Consider the following 16,270-nt stretch of genomic DNA (forward strand, 5'->3'; position numbering starts at 1 on the left):
GAATTTCAGACTTTAACCCCTTAAGCACACAGCCTAGTTTTGGCCTTAAAGGAACAGTGTCATCACAAATTATTTTTTTATATGTTAAAGATGTTAGTGCTTTATTAAAAACGTTTATATTCATTTGTGTGTTTGTGTTTTACTTTTTCTTATTTTTACACTTTTTCTTCCCTATGGGGGCTGCCATTTTTTGTTCCATTTCTGTCTGTGTCGATTAACGACACATACAGACATGGAATACGGCAGCCACAGTCCCATAGGGACTGCGAACGGCTCCCGTCCCATTGACTTCCGTGTACGGCGTCTGTGTGGGAACTGCGCATGCGCCGCTCCCACACAGTCCAATTCGAAATTGGCGCCGTCCGGCGCCATTTTCCTGTGGACCGGAAGTCGCGGCCGGACAGTAATATTACTACTTCCGGTCGCGGCTTCCGGATTTGTGCACTTGGACCAGCGGCAGCAAACGGAGCGGACGGGCCGGAGGGAGCCGCGGCGGCAGGAGCAGGTAAGAGATTTCAATGTATGTTCGTGTTTGTGTGTGTTTACTACTGTATGTAAACCTACTACGCTGTGTGTTAGCTCAAAAAATGGCGACACACAGTGTAGGAGGTTACACCGTTCAAACCCCTCGTTTATCCCGGCACTAGCCAGGATAAAGGAGGGGGGGATGCTGAGAGCTCACTAGAGCGAGGGCTTTTAACCCAATGTTGCAATGCTGCAATTTTGGGAAATAGCTCCATCTAGTGACCAAAAATGGGTAGTATTATAAATTAGAAATAATTTATAATATTTCCTGACTCGTGAAAAAAATAAAAAAAATTTGAACAATGTTTAATCACCCACACACTAAATGTTTAATTTAAAAAAAACAAACATGTTTTTCTGGCAACACAATGCCTTTAAGGCTCAGAACCCATTTTTCAAATCTGACATATTTCACATTATGTGGTAATAACTTCGGCATGCTTAAACCTACCCAAGCGATTCTGAGATTGTTTTCTCGTGACACATTGGGCTTCATGTTCGTGGTAAAATTTGGTCGATATATCCAGTGTTTATTGGTGAAAAATTGCAAAATTTAGAGAAAATTTTGAAAAAATAGAATTTTAAAGTTAAACCATCGAAAATAGTTACTAGCTCACATTTCCTATATGTCTACTGTATATTGGCATCGTTTTTTGAACATTCTTTTATTTTTCTTGGTTGTTACAAGGCTTAGAACAGCAATTTCTCATATTTTTAAGAAAATTTCAAAAGCCTTTTTGTTAGAAACCCCGATAAAACACCCCATTTTAAAAACTAGACCCCTCAAAGTATTCAAAACAGCATTTAGAAAGTTTTTTTTAACCCTTCAGGCATTTCACAGGAATTAAAGCAAAGTGGAGGTGAAATTTGCAAATGTCATTTTTCTTGCTGAATTTCAATTTTATTCAATTTTTTTTTCTGTAACACAGAAGGTTTTACCAGAGAAATACTACTAAATATGTATTGTCCAGATTCTGCAGTTTTTAGAAATGTCCCACATGTGGCTCTAGTGCACTCGTGGACTAAAACGCAAGCCCTAGAAGCAAAGAAGCACCTAGTGCATTTTGGGGCCTCTTTTCTATTATAATGTATTTTAGCCAGCAAGCCAGGTTTGAGGAGGTGTTGAGGTGCCAAAACAGTAGGAATCCCCCAATAGTGAGCCCATTTTGGAAACTACACCCCTCAAGGAATTAATTTATGGTTGTTGTTATCATTTTGACCACACAGTTTTGTCACAGGATCTATTTGAATTGGGCTGTGAAATTTAAAAAAATGAAATTTTTTCCAACAAGATGTCATTTGGGATCGAAATTTCTTATTTTCACAGGGAACAAAATACCCCATTTTGTTGCCCAATTTGTCCTTAGTGCGGCAATACCCCATTTGTGGGGATAAACTGCCGTTTGGGCCCATGGGAGGGCTCAGAAGGAAAGGAGCGCTATGTGTTTGTTGGAGTCCAGATTTTGCTGGATTGGTTTTCGGGTGCCATGTCGCATTTGCAGAGCCCCAGAGGTATCAAAGCAATGGAAACCCACCAGAAGTGACCCCATTTTGGAAACTACACCCCTCAAGGAATTTGTTTATGGGTAATTTGACCATTTAGACCCCATAGTTTCTTCACAGAACTTATTTGAATTGGGCTGGGAATTAAAACAAAATTAATTTTTTCCAATAATATGTAGTTTTGGCTGAAAATTTCTTATTTTCACAAGAAATAAAATACCCCATTCTGTTGCCCAATTTGTCCTGAGTGCGGCAATACCCTATTTCTGGTGATAAACTGCTGTTTGGGCCCATGGGAGGGCTCAGAAGGAAAGGACCACCATTTGGCCTACTGGGGATTTTCTGGTGCGAAGTCATGTATGCAGAAGCCCCTGAGGTACCAGTACAGTTGAAACCCCCAAGAAGTGACCCCGTTTTAAAAACTACAAGGCATTCATCTAGAGGTGTAGTGAGCATTTTGACAGGAGAATTACACCCCATAAACTGTAATGTGGGTTCTCACGGGTATGGCAATACCCTCAATGTGGCTGCTATCAGCCGCCTGGGCACGCAGCAGGGCTCAGAAGGGAAAGACGAGGGGGGATAAGCTGTGCGGAGTGCATCAGGGTAAGTAAAACTGGGGTAGATTAAAAATCAAGGGATGTATGATACATTTTAAAACACTCTTTCATACAGAGCCTTAGTTTTTCAGGAGACGTGTCACATTGATATATTGTGTCCTCCCTTATCCCCCTCTTATAGCAGACTTTGCACCTCTTTTGACTTATGCCCTTCTTGCCAGTTTGGGGAACTTCTCCTGGAAAGTGTTGCCCTGGTACGATGCGTGTGGCGTCGCTTCCAGAAGTACTGGGTGCCCCCCCCCCCCTACTTGGCCCCTAAAAATTAGTTTCTTGATAACCACCTCTTGAAATTCCAGGAAAGTTCCCGTCTGGCCTGCACATCGACGTAGCACGTACGCATTGTACAATGCCATCTGTATGAGGTGCCCGGCCAGCTTCTTATACCACACCACATGGCGCTGTAGGGTTTCAGGACTTGATCTGACAAGTCCACCCCTCCCATGTACCTATTGTAGTCCAGGATGCAGTCTGGTTTGGGGGTCTCTGTACTGGTACCTCGTACAGGTACATGGGTACTGGTGTGGCCATGTATTGTTGTCAATACAAGGACATCTCTCTTGTCTTTGTACTTGACACACAATATGTTGCTGCTAGATTTTGCCCTGCTCTCATCCCTTCTTGTTTGCCCTGCAGAGTCTTAGGGAGGCCTCTCAGATTTCTTCTAGCAGTGCCGCATGCCGCAGTACTTCTGGAAGCGAGGCAGTTGAAGAATGGGACGCTGGTATAAAAATTATCCAGGTGTGGGACGCTAGTATAAAAATTATCCAGGTAGGGGTGGTAACCCTGGTCCAGCAGTGGGTGCACCAAATCCCACACAATTTTTGCATTAACTCCCAGTAAGGGGGGGGCATTCTGGGGGCTGAATACTGGTGTCCTTTCCTTCATATATCCTAAATTTGTAGGTATAGCCTGATGCACTCTCGCACAGCTTATACATCTTCACACCATACCTTGCCCTCTTACCCGGCAGGTATTGGCGGAATTGAAGCCTCCCTTTAAAATGTACCATTGACTCATCAATAGAAATACAATTCTCGGGGGTGTATGCTTGGGCAAACCGGGCACTGAAATGGTCTAATAGGGGTCTCCATTTATACAAACTGTCAAAACTGGGGTCATCTCGGGGTGGGCACGGCTCATTATCAGTATAATGTAAGAAGTGAAGTATTGCCTAATTTATACATTTTTTTAGTTTCCAGTTCAGTTCTGAAGTTGCTTTGAGGGGCTTATATATTAGAAACCCCTATGAAACACCCCATTTTAGAAACTAGACCCCTCAAAGTGTTCACAACAGCATTTAGAAAGTTTATGAACCCTTTAGGTATTTCAAAGGCATTTAAAGCAAAGTAGAGGTGAAATTTACAGCTTTTTTTTTTTTTGTCAGAAAAGACTTTTTATACTATTTTTTTTTTTATAACACAAAAGGTTTTACCAGAGAAACGCAACTTAATACTTATTGCCCAGATTCTGCAGTTTTGAGATATATCCCACATGTGGCCCTAGTGCGGTAATGGACTGAAGCACCGGCCTCCGAAGCAAAGGAGCACCTAGTGGATTTTGAGGCCTCCTTTTTATTAGGCACCATGTCCGGTTTGAAGAGGTCTTGTGGTGCCAAAACAGTGGAAACCCCCCAAAAGTGACCCCATTTTGGAAACTAGACCCCTTGAGGAATTCATTGCCGTTTTCATGGGGTGCATGCGACTTTTTGATCAGTGTTTATTCTATTTTTAAGTGGCGTGGTGACTAAAAAACATCAATTCTACTATTGTTTTTTTATTCTACTTTTTTTTTACAGCATTCACCGTGCGCTATAAATGACAAATTCACTTTATTCTGCGGGGCGATACGATTACGGCGATACCATATGTTTATAGTTTTTTTTATGTCTTATGGCGTTTGCACAATAAAATACTTTTTTTTAAAAACCATTTACTTTTTGTGTTACCTTATTCTAAGAGCCATAACTTTTTTATTTTTCCATCAAGAAAGCCGTGCGAGGACTTATTTTTTGCGTAACGAATTGTAGTTTCGATCATTACCATTTTTAGGTACGTGCGACTTTTTGATCTCTTTTTATTCCATGTTTTGGGAGGTGAAGTGACGAAACAATTGTGATTTTGGTACGGTTTACTATTATAGTCACCATCGCCGGCCGCTATCGTGTAGCAGGCCGTCGATGGTAGCTTAACCCCTAAAAAGCTGCGATCTCTATTGAACGGGGCTTTTAAGGGGTTAATCAGCAGGGACACAGCGATCGGTCCCCGCTATAGGAGCTGCGGCAACTGCTGTACGAGACAGCAGCTGTCACAGCTCCTGTATGTGTCGGGAAGACGGCCGTTACTCCCGCGACGTACTATTCCGTCGCTGAGCGCGAACGGGATGGTCAGCACGACGGAATAGTACGTCGCTGAGCGTTAAGGGGTTAAAGATAGATAGACAGATAGATATGGAGATGGATAGATATGGAGATATTTGTACCTTTACAAAATAGTCCAGTGCTGCAAAGCCAGTAAAATATAATATACTGTCAAAACAACAAAATATATAGAACAAGGGTAAACATTTAAATGGGTTATCTGTAATTTTAAAAGGGGACAGTGAATTGAACAGTGCTCCAATAGCTCGCACAGCCGATATGAAAGTAACATCATGTGAAAGTTCGAGCAGGAATGAAACCTATGTAAACAATGAAAAGGCTGCTGTGCTCTTACGCTGATTTGTGGGGGTTCCAATAGTCGGACCACCACTGATCTAATATTGATGGCCTATCCTAAGGATAGGCCATCAATTTTATAATCCCGTATATTCCCTTTAAAGGGAATGTATCACCTATATTTTTTTAAAGCCAGATAGAGAAACAGAAAAATCTGTTTTCGTTTTTTAGTTGTAGATTTTTTTTATTCTATTTTTCGTACATGATTATGGGGGCAGCCATCTTGCCTGAGCTGCTTCCATCAACATTTAGAGATCTGCTTTGCAGCAGCAACAAGGACCATAGGAAACAACAGTCTGGAGCTAACCCATTTAAAAAAAATCATGGCAACAGCACTCGGCGAGTGCTTAGACCACCATATGCACTGTATATAGATTATTTTGCATTACGTCTCATTTACTATTCTTACAAATGTGAGATTCTCAGCTTACATTTTGATCAAATTGTGTGAGCCCACCTGTCACGACAAGGCGACTTCTTTTAAGTGGGTCCCTAACCTAAAATGTCACCCATCTACCCTAAGTTCATTATGAAGGCTTAGGCCCAGGGGAGAGGTGTCTTTTTTAAGTTAGGGACCCACATAAAAGAGGTCGCCTTGTCGTGGCAGGTGAGTTCACACAATTTTTTGAAAATATGTTCTAAGAATCTCACATTTGTAAGAATAGTAAATGAGCAGTAATGCAAAATAATCTAAATGCATTGCATTTGGTGGTCTTAGCGCTCGCAGAGTGCTGTTGCAATATTAGGGCATGTTCACATTTGCGTTGAGCTTCCCTTTGGCTTTCCGTTTGGCTTTCCATTCATCTGTTCCATCAGAGGAACAAGCAAACGGAAAGTATAGTTTCTCTTTGGATTTACCATTGATTTCAATGGTTTGTTTTTTTGTTTCAGTTCGGCTCCGTTCCATTAGGTTTACGTTTTCTTCAACGTAAAAAATAGCGTAGTGTGCTACGCTATTCTTTCCGACCAAAAAACTTAAACCTAACAGAATGTAGCAGAACTGTTGCAAACTGAAACAAAAAAAATACCATTGAAATCAATGGTAAATGCAAACCGAAACTATACTTTCCGTTTGTCTGTTATTCTGACGGAACAGATGAATGGAAAGCCCAATGTAGATGTAAACAGGCCCTTTTTTTTTATATGTATTGTATGCAGTCACAGCATACGTGCACCTGCACATTTGTCATTTTGTTAGGATGTGCTGACCTACTTTTTTGTGTTTTTGTGGAACTGACCAATTTATTTATATGGGAGAGGTTCCTAGGCATGCTCTGTGACATGTGCAGAGGTCACTTAAAGAGGCTCTGTCACCAGATTTTGCAACCCCTATCTGCTATTGCAGCAGATAGGCGCTGCAATGTAGATTACAGTAACGTTTTTATTTTTAAAAAACAAGCATTTTTGGCCAAGTTATGGCCATTTTTGTATTTATGCAAATGAGGCTTGCAAAAGTACAACTGGGCGTGTTGAAAAGTAAAAGTACAACTGGGCGTGTATTATGTGCGTACATCGGGGCGTGTTTACTACTTTTACTAGCTGGGCGTTCTGATGAGAAGTATCATCCACTTCTCTTCAGAACGCCCAGCTTCTGGCACTGCAGACACAGCTGTGTTCTCCAGAGATCACGCTGTGTCGTCACTCAAAGGACCTGCATCGTGTCAGACGAGCGAGGACACATCGGCACCAGAGGCTACAGATGATTCTGCAGCAGCATCGGCGTTTGCAGGTAAGTCAATGTAGCTACTTACCTGCAAATGCTGATGCTGCTGCAGAATCAACTGTAGCCTCTGGTGCCGACATGATGCAGGACCTGTGAGTGACGTCACAGATCTGCACTGCCAGAAGCTGGGCGTTCTGAAGAGAAGTGGATGATACTTCTCGTCAGAAAGCCCAGCTAGTAAAAGTAGTAAACACGCCCCGATGTACGCACATAATACACGCCCAGTTGTACTTTTACTTTTCAACACGCCCAGTTGTACTTTTGCAAGCCTCATTTGCATAAATACGAAAATGGTCATAACTTGGCCAAAAATGATCGTTTTTTAAAAATAAAAACGTTACTGTAATCTACATTGCAGCGCCGATCTGCTGCAATAGCAGATAGGGGTTGCAAAATCTGGTGACAGAGCCTCTTTAAAGAAGGGATAGGAGGAGAGCTATGCCTATCACCTATGTCAGTGGTGGATCCTATGTTATCTATATATAGGTGTTACCTTTTGTTGTAATCCTGCCTGTGATGATAATGAGATGGATGCTGAGAAGTGATATCTACAGAACAGGAAGTGTCAGTCTATTGTAAGGCTCAGTGGCCAGAGTGAAAACTGCGAGATTTCAGGATTATTTTTCAAAATAGATAATGACATAGAAAAAAAAAAATCTCCAAAAATTCTTAAAAAATATGTTTTAACATAAAAACTTGATTTAAACAGAAGGTCATTTTTTGATAAACCCATTGTGTTAGAGGGGAGGGGGAGCAGCAGTTGGAAAACATTGTATTGGATCAGAGCTCACAGCACAGCTCTTATTTTACACCAGGAAAAGCCCATCCATTCAGCAAGCATGGAGAAACAAAATGTACTTTTACAGAAAATAGCAGAGGAAAGGAAAAATACCAAAATATGCAGGGTGGGTTCCATCAAGAGCATAGTCGCACATTCCATTATAGCTCCGGACAAAATAGCGCTGCATGGGTCAATGGGTTTCGTTGTGTGCTGTTGGTGTTTGTCAAACGGTGGATCCGACGCTTCTTATTTATGTTGTTCTACTCCTATGACGGGAGCAGGACATTGGAAATAGCGACGCAAGTGTGAAGAGGGTCTTTAATACAACGTGTCTGATACACACAAATATCTGCCTGTGATTGTGATTTTTTTTTATTTTGTAACAATAAGGCTATGTTCACACGGAGTATTTTGGGGGAGGAATATCTGCCTCAAAATTCCGTTTGGAACTTTGAGGCAGATTTTCCTCTCCCTGCACGCCGATTTTCGCGCCGTTTTTCGCCCGCGCCCATTGAGCGCCGCGGGCATAAAACAGCGCGAAATACGCTTTCTCTGTCTCCCATTGAAGTCAATGGGAGGTCAGAGGCGGAAGCGCCCGAAGATAGGGCATGTCGCTTTTTTTTCCCGCGAGGCAGTTTTACTGCTCGCGGGAAAAATACGCCGACGCCTCCCATTGAAATCAATGGGAGGCGTTCTCGTGCCGTTTTTGCCGAGTTTTGCGACGCGGTTTCCGCGTCAAAAAACTCGGCAAAATACCCTGTGTGAACATAGCCTAATGGTCAAATAGTTATTCTAAACAAAGGGCTTCTTCAGCATCAAAATACAAACTTGACTGAAATTATTCTGGAATGTTTATATTTAATCCAAGATTTAGAACTACTTTAAAGATTATATTTGCATATAACTGTATTAACTTCACGTTGTAGCACATTTAAAGGGGACCTGTCACTTGGTCATATAAGTTTAACTGGTTAACTGACCTAAACAACACTGTCTCCCTGATTTATTTACTGGACACCCCAATCCCTTGTTTGCACCCTATATTTGGCTAATATGAGGACGATCCTGTCCCCGCAATGTACTGCCTTTTCCTAGGTCAGCATATTCAGCTGACCGATCCGCTTCTAGGAGTGCAAAAAGTTGATTTTTACTATCCCAAAGAATTGCACTGACTGAGCAAATTATACCCTGATCAGGAGAAATATTCAAAAATCTTGAGGTTCAAACAGATGGTATCTTGTCATCCTATTGGGAACTACATTGACGTTTGCTACATTTTAATACTAACCATGGAAACTTGCAACATTGGGTTTGTGGTTCTCAGTCTTTGAATTCTTCTGTTGATACAAAGCACTGTTCTGCATTGTACCACATGTAATGTGTTTCCTTGTGTTTCATTTATTTTACTGTTAAGGGAACACTCCTGGCAAAACTGATATACTGTGTCATGCCTGGTGTTTTCTTTCCATGGTGGTTTTGAATCCATGTGCTATGCACTGCCTGCACTAGACATACCACATTTTCATCCGTTTTGCCTGGAGAGCTCCTTTAACATTAGAGAATAAAGAGTATAGACAAAACTGTAGGATCTTTATTACTAGTTCTTCTGTTTTAAGTATACATTTAATTGCCTTTTTTATTTATTTATTTATTTATTTATTTGTATTCATTTGCAGTAGTGAAATTCAGTTCTTTGTGGTGAAATGGATATTACAGAAACTGAGTGTCAACAGGAAAATACACAAGTTACATCAAGCCCTAAGTATCACTAGGTAAGCCGGCATGTTGTTTTTACAATTGATATAGAAATACGTGACCAATGAATAGAACTGACAAATTATAGGGTTTTTATTAACATCTGTCCTTTCTTGCTACAATCTCTCAAAATTGAAGAGAGATTATGAACGATTTGTGAGGTCTATCTGAGGCTTTGTTTACACTGGCATCACGGGTTCCATCTTTCAAGGTTTCAAGATGGGTGTGACATGATCTATTCTCTCTCTTACCGGGCAGACTAAGCTATTCTGCTCATCAGGGACTATAGAAAACCTTCACTCCTGTAGCTTTGTGCGAAGATACGGGCAAAATGTCAAAATAAAGTGACTAAGCATTTTCCTCAGTTTCTTCTGGTGTCATGACTTCCATTTTTACAGGATTCATGATTGATCATAGTGTTAGGATTCGATTCTTTTACTTTCATTGACATATAATGTGCCCTCCAGTATCTTTTATTTTTTATTTTTTTTTACTGGATGGAATAGTGCAGCATGTGGCGGACATAGTACTTAGAGGAAAAACCCGCCTACCGATGAAATGTTTATATGAAAACTAATAATGTGTTCACATCAGCGTCGGGCTTCCATTCATGAGCACAGTTCGACCTTTCTGTCGGAGGAACCGATGAACGGTAAGCCAAACAGAAATCATAGCTTCCATTTGTATTACCATTTATTTAAATGGTAATCCTTCCAGTGCAGTTGGTTTCCATTCCGTAAGGGTTTCGTTTTTTTGCTGAAACAATAGCGTAGTCTAAACCAATTGCAATGGAAGCATTACCATTGAAATCAATAGTAATGCAAACGGAAGCTTATTGAGTATATGAGTTCTATGTCCGCCACTAAAGTTGTTTTGCTAGTATGCCCTCCCTCTCCCTTTTTTTTTTAAAAATAAAAATTCCTAGCATAAATGAAAAGGGTTTCAGAGTTTATAGGTCCACTTATGCAATTGAATCTATTAAACAATAAAAACGTACACCCAGCAAGTGACTGACGTTTGGGAGAAGAAATGGCATGACTGTACAATGTTCAGCATTCGCACTCTAGGTAATTAAGTCTGGTACACTGATTGATACATACATTATCTTGTTTCTCAGCATGCAGGAGGCGTGAGGGACTCCATTAAGCACTATGGATACTAGTACTATCAAAAAACATGATTCGCCACTCACAGTCAATGAACAGGTATTAATATTTCATTAATAATAATTTCATTACTATTCAGAGTTCATTATATTCACAGACAGCCCCAGTCCTGCACTACTGCATTCTGTCTCCAGATTGTTAAGTATGTTAGTTAGTTTTACAACTTGACAGAAAAGGAGAAATCTAGAACTGCCTTAGTCATGTGATGGGTGCACAGTTAGGGTATGTGCACACGATAACTGCATTTACGGCTGAAATTACGGAGCTGTTTTCAGGAGAAAACAGCCCCTGAATTTCAGACGTAAATGCATGTACTGGCATTTTTCGCCGCGTCTTTTCCGGACGTAATTTGGAGCTGTTCTTCATTGAAGTCAATGAAAAATGGCTCCAATTACGTCCCAAGAAGTGTCCTGAACTTCTTTGACGAGGCTGTTATTTTACCCGCCGCCGTCTTTTGACAGCGACGCCTAAAATGACAGGTCGTCGGCACAGTACATCGTAAAGCCCATTGAAAGTAATGGGCAGATGTTTGCCGACGTATTGGAGGCGTTTTTTCAGACGTAATTCGAGGCATAAAACGCCTCCATTACGTCTGAAAATAGGTTGTGTGAACCCCGCCTAATAGTACAGTTATCCAAGCTGTGTCTTGTAATAAGCCGAGCACTTGTGTGATCTCAACATGGCCAGAACAGATTTCCATCCCCTGGGAGTAAACAATGAAAGTTCCTTGAACTGAGTTTTTGAAAGCCGCAAGGAATTGTTACAGAAAGTATATTGAAAAATTATATTACTTTTTATCATACAAAAAAATATATATATTTGTGGAAACCAGAATACCCTTTTATGAACAATAGAGTTGATCTCTGGCATGTTCTTGTGCACTTCATAGAGCTCAACGTGACGTTTTCATTTGACTCATTTTCATTCCTAGCGCAACTCAATCTAGTGTCTGGTATGGCTTAAAGGCTATGGCCACCTTTAGGCCATTTTATTTTATTGCATAGGCTGTACTATGTGATAAAAAACACTTTTGCAATTGGTTGTGTTTTAAAAAAATAAATCTGTATGGATCCTGCATCTTGCATGTATTATAGTATAGAACAGGCTGCAGAATCCAATGCACAGGCAAATCAGACAGACAGCTGGTCTGTCTGCAAACCGGAACAGCTGGAGAACCAGCCAACAGACCAGCTCTCTGTCGACTTGTCTGTGAACGGGATTCTGCAGCCTGCTCTGTACTATAATACATGCAGGCTGCAGAATCCATACTGAACTATTTTTTTTAAAGCGTATGTTTGCTTTCCATGAAAAAACTATTATAGTGCAGGAGTGTGCACTATAATCGTTTGTTTTTTTAAAATCACTTTTATTACCGCTTTTGCTTTTACCAGCAGCACGGACTGCGTAAAGTCCATACTGCCGATTGCTCATAATTCTACAGTTAGAGACAGAGCGTCCTGCTCATCTCCATGGCTCCCTTATGAAGAACTTCCGTTAGTGCTATAGGACTCTATAGCGCTGACAGCCGTTCTGGATATGGGAGCCACGGGGACGTGCAGGATGCTCTGTCACCCACTAAAAAATGATGATCAGTCGGCAGTACGGACTTTACACAGTCCGTGCTGCTGGTAAAAGCAAAATCGGTAATACAAGTGCTTTAATAAAATAATTATAGTGCACACTCCTCCACTATAATCGTTTTTTCACTGATAGCGGAGGTACGATTTAATCGCAACCAATTGCAAAAGTGTTTTGTTTTGCTTTCCAAGAAAATACAGCCTATGTAACAAAATGGCCCCAAATGTGTCAATAGCCTTTTAAGTTAATGTACAGCTAAAATTTCTAATGTTTTTTTTTCTTTAATATTCAATATAGTACAATATTATGCTCCAAAGTACCATCCACAGTGCAGCTCCCAAATAAACCCTAGCACAGTGAACCCCCAACAAGGCCAGTTACAGTGCACCCAAAATGCCACAATTCCCTCAATAATATGAATAGCTCCTTCACCCTTGTCCTCCTCTAGTAGTTGCAGTAGGTTAGCCAGCAGCAGCTGACATGTAATTTCCACCTCCTGTGCCATAGGTCACTACAGGACGAGGAGCTTTCTACAGAGGACAGTACTTATGTAGTACTGCGCATCTCTACATACTCTGCGCGGTCTAACAGAACGCAACGATGATACAAATATTTTTAAAGGGTACCTCCAGCTATGCAGCTGTTTGTGGCTTTTACTAGGATTTTAAAAGTGACAGCGGGAGATGCAATAGGGAGAGTAGGTAGTTGAATTGTCTATGCAACACCTAGGCACACGTACCACCCAATCTTCCTGTCGCCCCCCCCCCCCCCACTGTGACTTTTAATATACTGGCGGGAGACTCCGCTACTACCTGGAGATACTCTTTAATGAACATATCAGTGCAGAAACCGTAATAATAAAATTAGCTTACCGCAGCGCTCCAGAGTATCACCCTTGTCTTTAGGTAGCAGTTTTACAACCCATGACCTCATAAACAATTTAGGCAGACTGCCGTAATAATTTGTTTCAACAACAGTGTTGGTTTAATTCACAATTTTATAAATCCAAATTTTAATTCCTCCAGCATTTACAAATTTACATTGGAAGAATACTTTTCCTGTTTACGAGTGCTCAAGATGTGAGATTTCAGGGAAGCTGTCTGCATGTTGTATGAGAATTTTGTAATTTTCATGTTGCGTTGTGTTATCCGTATTTGGGAATCTGTCCACATGCATCTTCTTACCTTGCAGGTGATTGTAATGTCTGGTCATGAGACTATTCGGGTGTTAGAAGTAGGTGTGGATACGCAAACTCAACCTGAAGAGTCTGGAAAGGCCTTGGACCCTCCAGTAACTGAACCTTTAGTTACTAATAATTTGACAAGGGAGACAGTGCTGTGCCAAGCGGAGAATTCAAGTGCAGAGTCTGTAGGTAGGGATCCAGTGAAATATGGTAAAAGTGAATATGCCATCACTTTATGAGATGAGAAAACCAATTTAAAGTGGTATTTCCATGATAATAAGGGATGGCATTTCGCTAGGATATGCTATCATTTGCTGATTGTTGTGGGCTTCAGTGCCGCAATCCCAACGATCCTCAGAATGAAGGCGCTGCATCACTAGTGAGGACTGCTGCACCTGCACAGTATTTCCCTGCTCTACGATGTGCAGCGAACTCCAGCACAGTCCCATTCACTTGATCAGCCTCACTCAGGCCGGACCCCCACCGATCAGTATGTTATGGCATGTCTAGTGAGTTGCCATAACATTATGAGTGGAGAGTAGCTCCACTCATGAAGCACCCGATTGAAGTTTAAAACTTGCAGCGGGAGATTTTGCAGGCATGGCAGTCTGGTTGCTTAATCAACCATTGGACACCAAAGCCTCAGCTGCGTAGGAGCTTTGCTGTTGTGGCTTTGATGTCTGACATTTGCCTCAGCGACCAACCCGCCTGGCTTCCAACCTTCAGTTTTAAACTTCAGGTAGGAAACCTGCTATTCTTCATGATCCAATAAAAACCTAAAAATTCACATGTGACTGCAATTACCCCAATATCCATGTCGCACTTCTAGAATTTGCGGAAGCTGATATATGAGAAGTTGCGGAGTCTTAGGCCTTGTCCACACACAACAGAATCTGCAGCAATTCCGTTGAAAGTAGCGGACTTTCTGCTGGGTCAAGAACGCACCATTTCCTGCGGTTTTTATGGCAGAAAATGATGGGTAGTTTTACTGCGTTTTTACCAATGTTGGGACATGGTGACATTTCTGAAAAACGCAGCAATTCTGTCCACTTTCCACAGCAGGAATTGACATGCTGCAGTCCGAAAATTATGCACCGCAGGTCAATTTCTGCACTGAATATTTACGCAGCGTGTGGATGAGATTTGTTAAATCTCACCCACTTTGCTGCTACTGTACTCTGCTGCGTTTTTTCCGTCTGCAATGCCGGACAGAAAAAACGCAGCAATTCCGCAGCGTGTGGATGAGCCCTTACACTTGAGTGCTACTTTAACTATAGCTGTATTTGCCTGTGACATGGAAGAAAATCAGTGGCCATTTTTTATCTCAAACTAACAAAATAGCTACTCTGCAGGGTCAATATTCAAATATAGAAAGAAAATCACTGGTTACCACAGTATTCACTCCATGTCGCATGCAGACACAGGTACAGCTAAAGCAGGGTTACAGTGTGAGGACCCCAACAAACAATGGACCATATCCAAGCTATATGGGTACATGTTAGTGGAACACTGCGAGGAAAGGATATGGGGAACAACTACAGCCATACCTACATTTTCAAATTGCGAGTGAAGTTCGGCATTAAATTTCAAGATATACATTTATCGATTTTATTTTTTTTGCCAGGTTACACAACTGATGTCCAATCGTAATCAACAACTGACTTTCACTAGACTGATAATTGTTTTTTTCTTTCCTTTTTTCTGCCCTTTGGTTGTGAAGTGAAATCTGCAGCCGGACTAGTCTCTCCTTCTCTGCCAATGCTTTATACTCATGCCTCACACCATCCTCAGGCGACCCTTACGTCTTTCGCTGTGCAGGCTGCACCCCAGGTGAGACTTTGACCTTTCCCCTTGTTTAGGTTATTAGGGGCCAGTCATGTTTATTTGTTATATCTGCTAGTGAACAGTAAGGGCTTGTCCGCAGGTAACGGAATTTTCTGCAGCAATTCCGCAGAAACTAGCAGGATTTCCGCTGCGGAAAAAAACACACCATTTCCTGCGGTTTTCACTGCAGAAAATGGTGCGTATTTTGCTTTGTTTTTCTCAGTGTTGGGAGATGGTGACATCTGCTCTGAAATACGCAGCAATTCAGTCCACTTTCCGCAGCAGGTATTGACATGCTGCAGTACGAAAAAGACACCGCTGGTCAATTTCTGGTCGCTAATTTTACGCAGCGTGCGGATGAGATTTGTTAAATCTCACCGTCTTTGCTGCTACTGTATTCTGCTGCGTGTTTTTCGTCAGCAATTCCGTTACATGTGGACATGCCCTTAAACTGAATGTTGCCATGTATTGTAAACTTTAACTTGTAAAATATATGGATGTTTATAAATGTTTGTGTGTGTGTGTGTGTGTGTGTATATATATATGTACAGGAGGATGGGTGCAAATCCTCCTAGGCTCCAGTGGTGGGTGCAAATCCTCCTAGGCTCAGGCTAAGAGCCCTCAGAAATACAGCAAGCAAAAGAATTGAGTAAACACACCACTATTTTCATCCACTACCTTGGAGTGCTGCCTCAATTCTTTTGGTGTGTGTGTGTTTGTTTGTTTGTTTTTATATATATATATATATATATATATATATATATATATATATATATATACATGTATTTGTATTTTGCTATTCCCCCACAAAGAAACAACTGTTTATACACTCACCTTGTTCATGACCACTTCCCTTAACAACAGTATTATTTAGCCAGGGAATATAATTCCACGACCAT

General features: G+C 41.3%; 1 protein-coding gene across 1 annotated transcript in view; it reads left to right on the forward strand.

The window, feature by feature from the left end:
• Positions 1 to 16,270, forward strand: part of POU6F1 (POU class 6 homeobox 1) — a 132,054-nt gene that overhangs the window by 27,891 nt on the left and 87,893 nt on the right. The window contains exons 2-5 of the mRNA XM_075850146.1: positions 9,542 to 9,637; positions 10,738 to 10,825; positions 13,556 to 13,736; positions 15,268 to 15,377. Of these exons, the coding sequence (XP_075706261.1) occupies positions 10,772 to 10,825; positions 13,556 to 13,736; positions 15,268 to 15,377 (345 nt within the window). The 5' untranslated portion in view covers positions 9,542 to 9,637; positions 10,738 to 10,771. The remainder of the gene's footprint in view (positions 1 to 9,541; positions 9,638 to 10,737; positions 10,826 to 13,555; positions 13,737 to 15,267; positions 15,378 to 16,270) is intronic.

Source organism: Rhinoderma darwinii, chromosome 2 (genome assembly GCF_050947455.1).
Source record: "Rhinoderma darwinii isolate aRhiDar2 chromosome 2, aRhiDar2.hap1, whole genome shotgun sequence".
NCBI classification, from domain to species: Eukaryota; Metazoa; Chordata; class Amphibia; order Anura; family Rhinodermatidae; genus Rhinoderma; species Rhinoderma darwinii.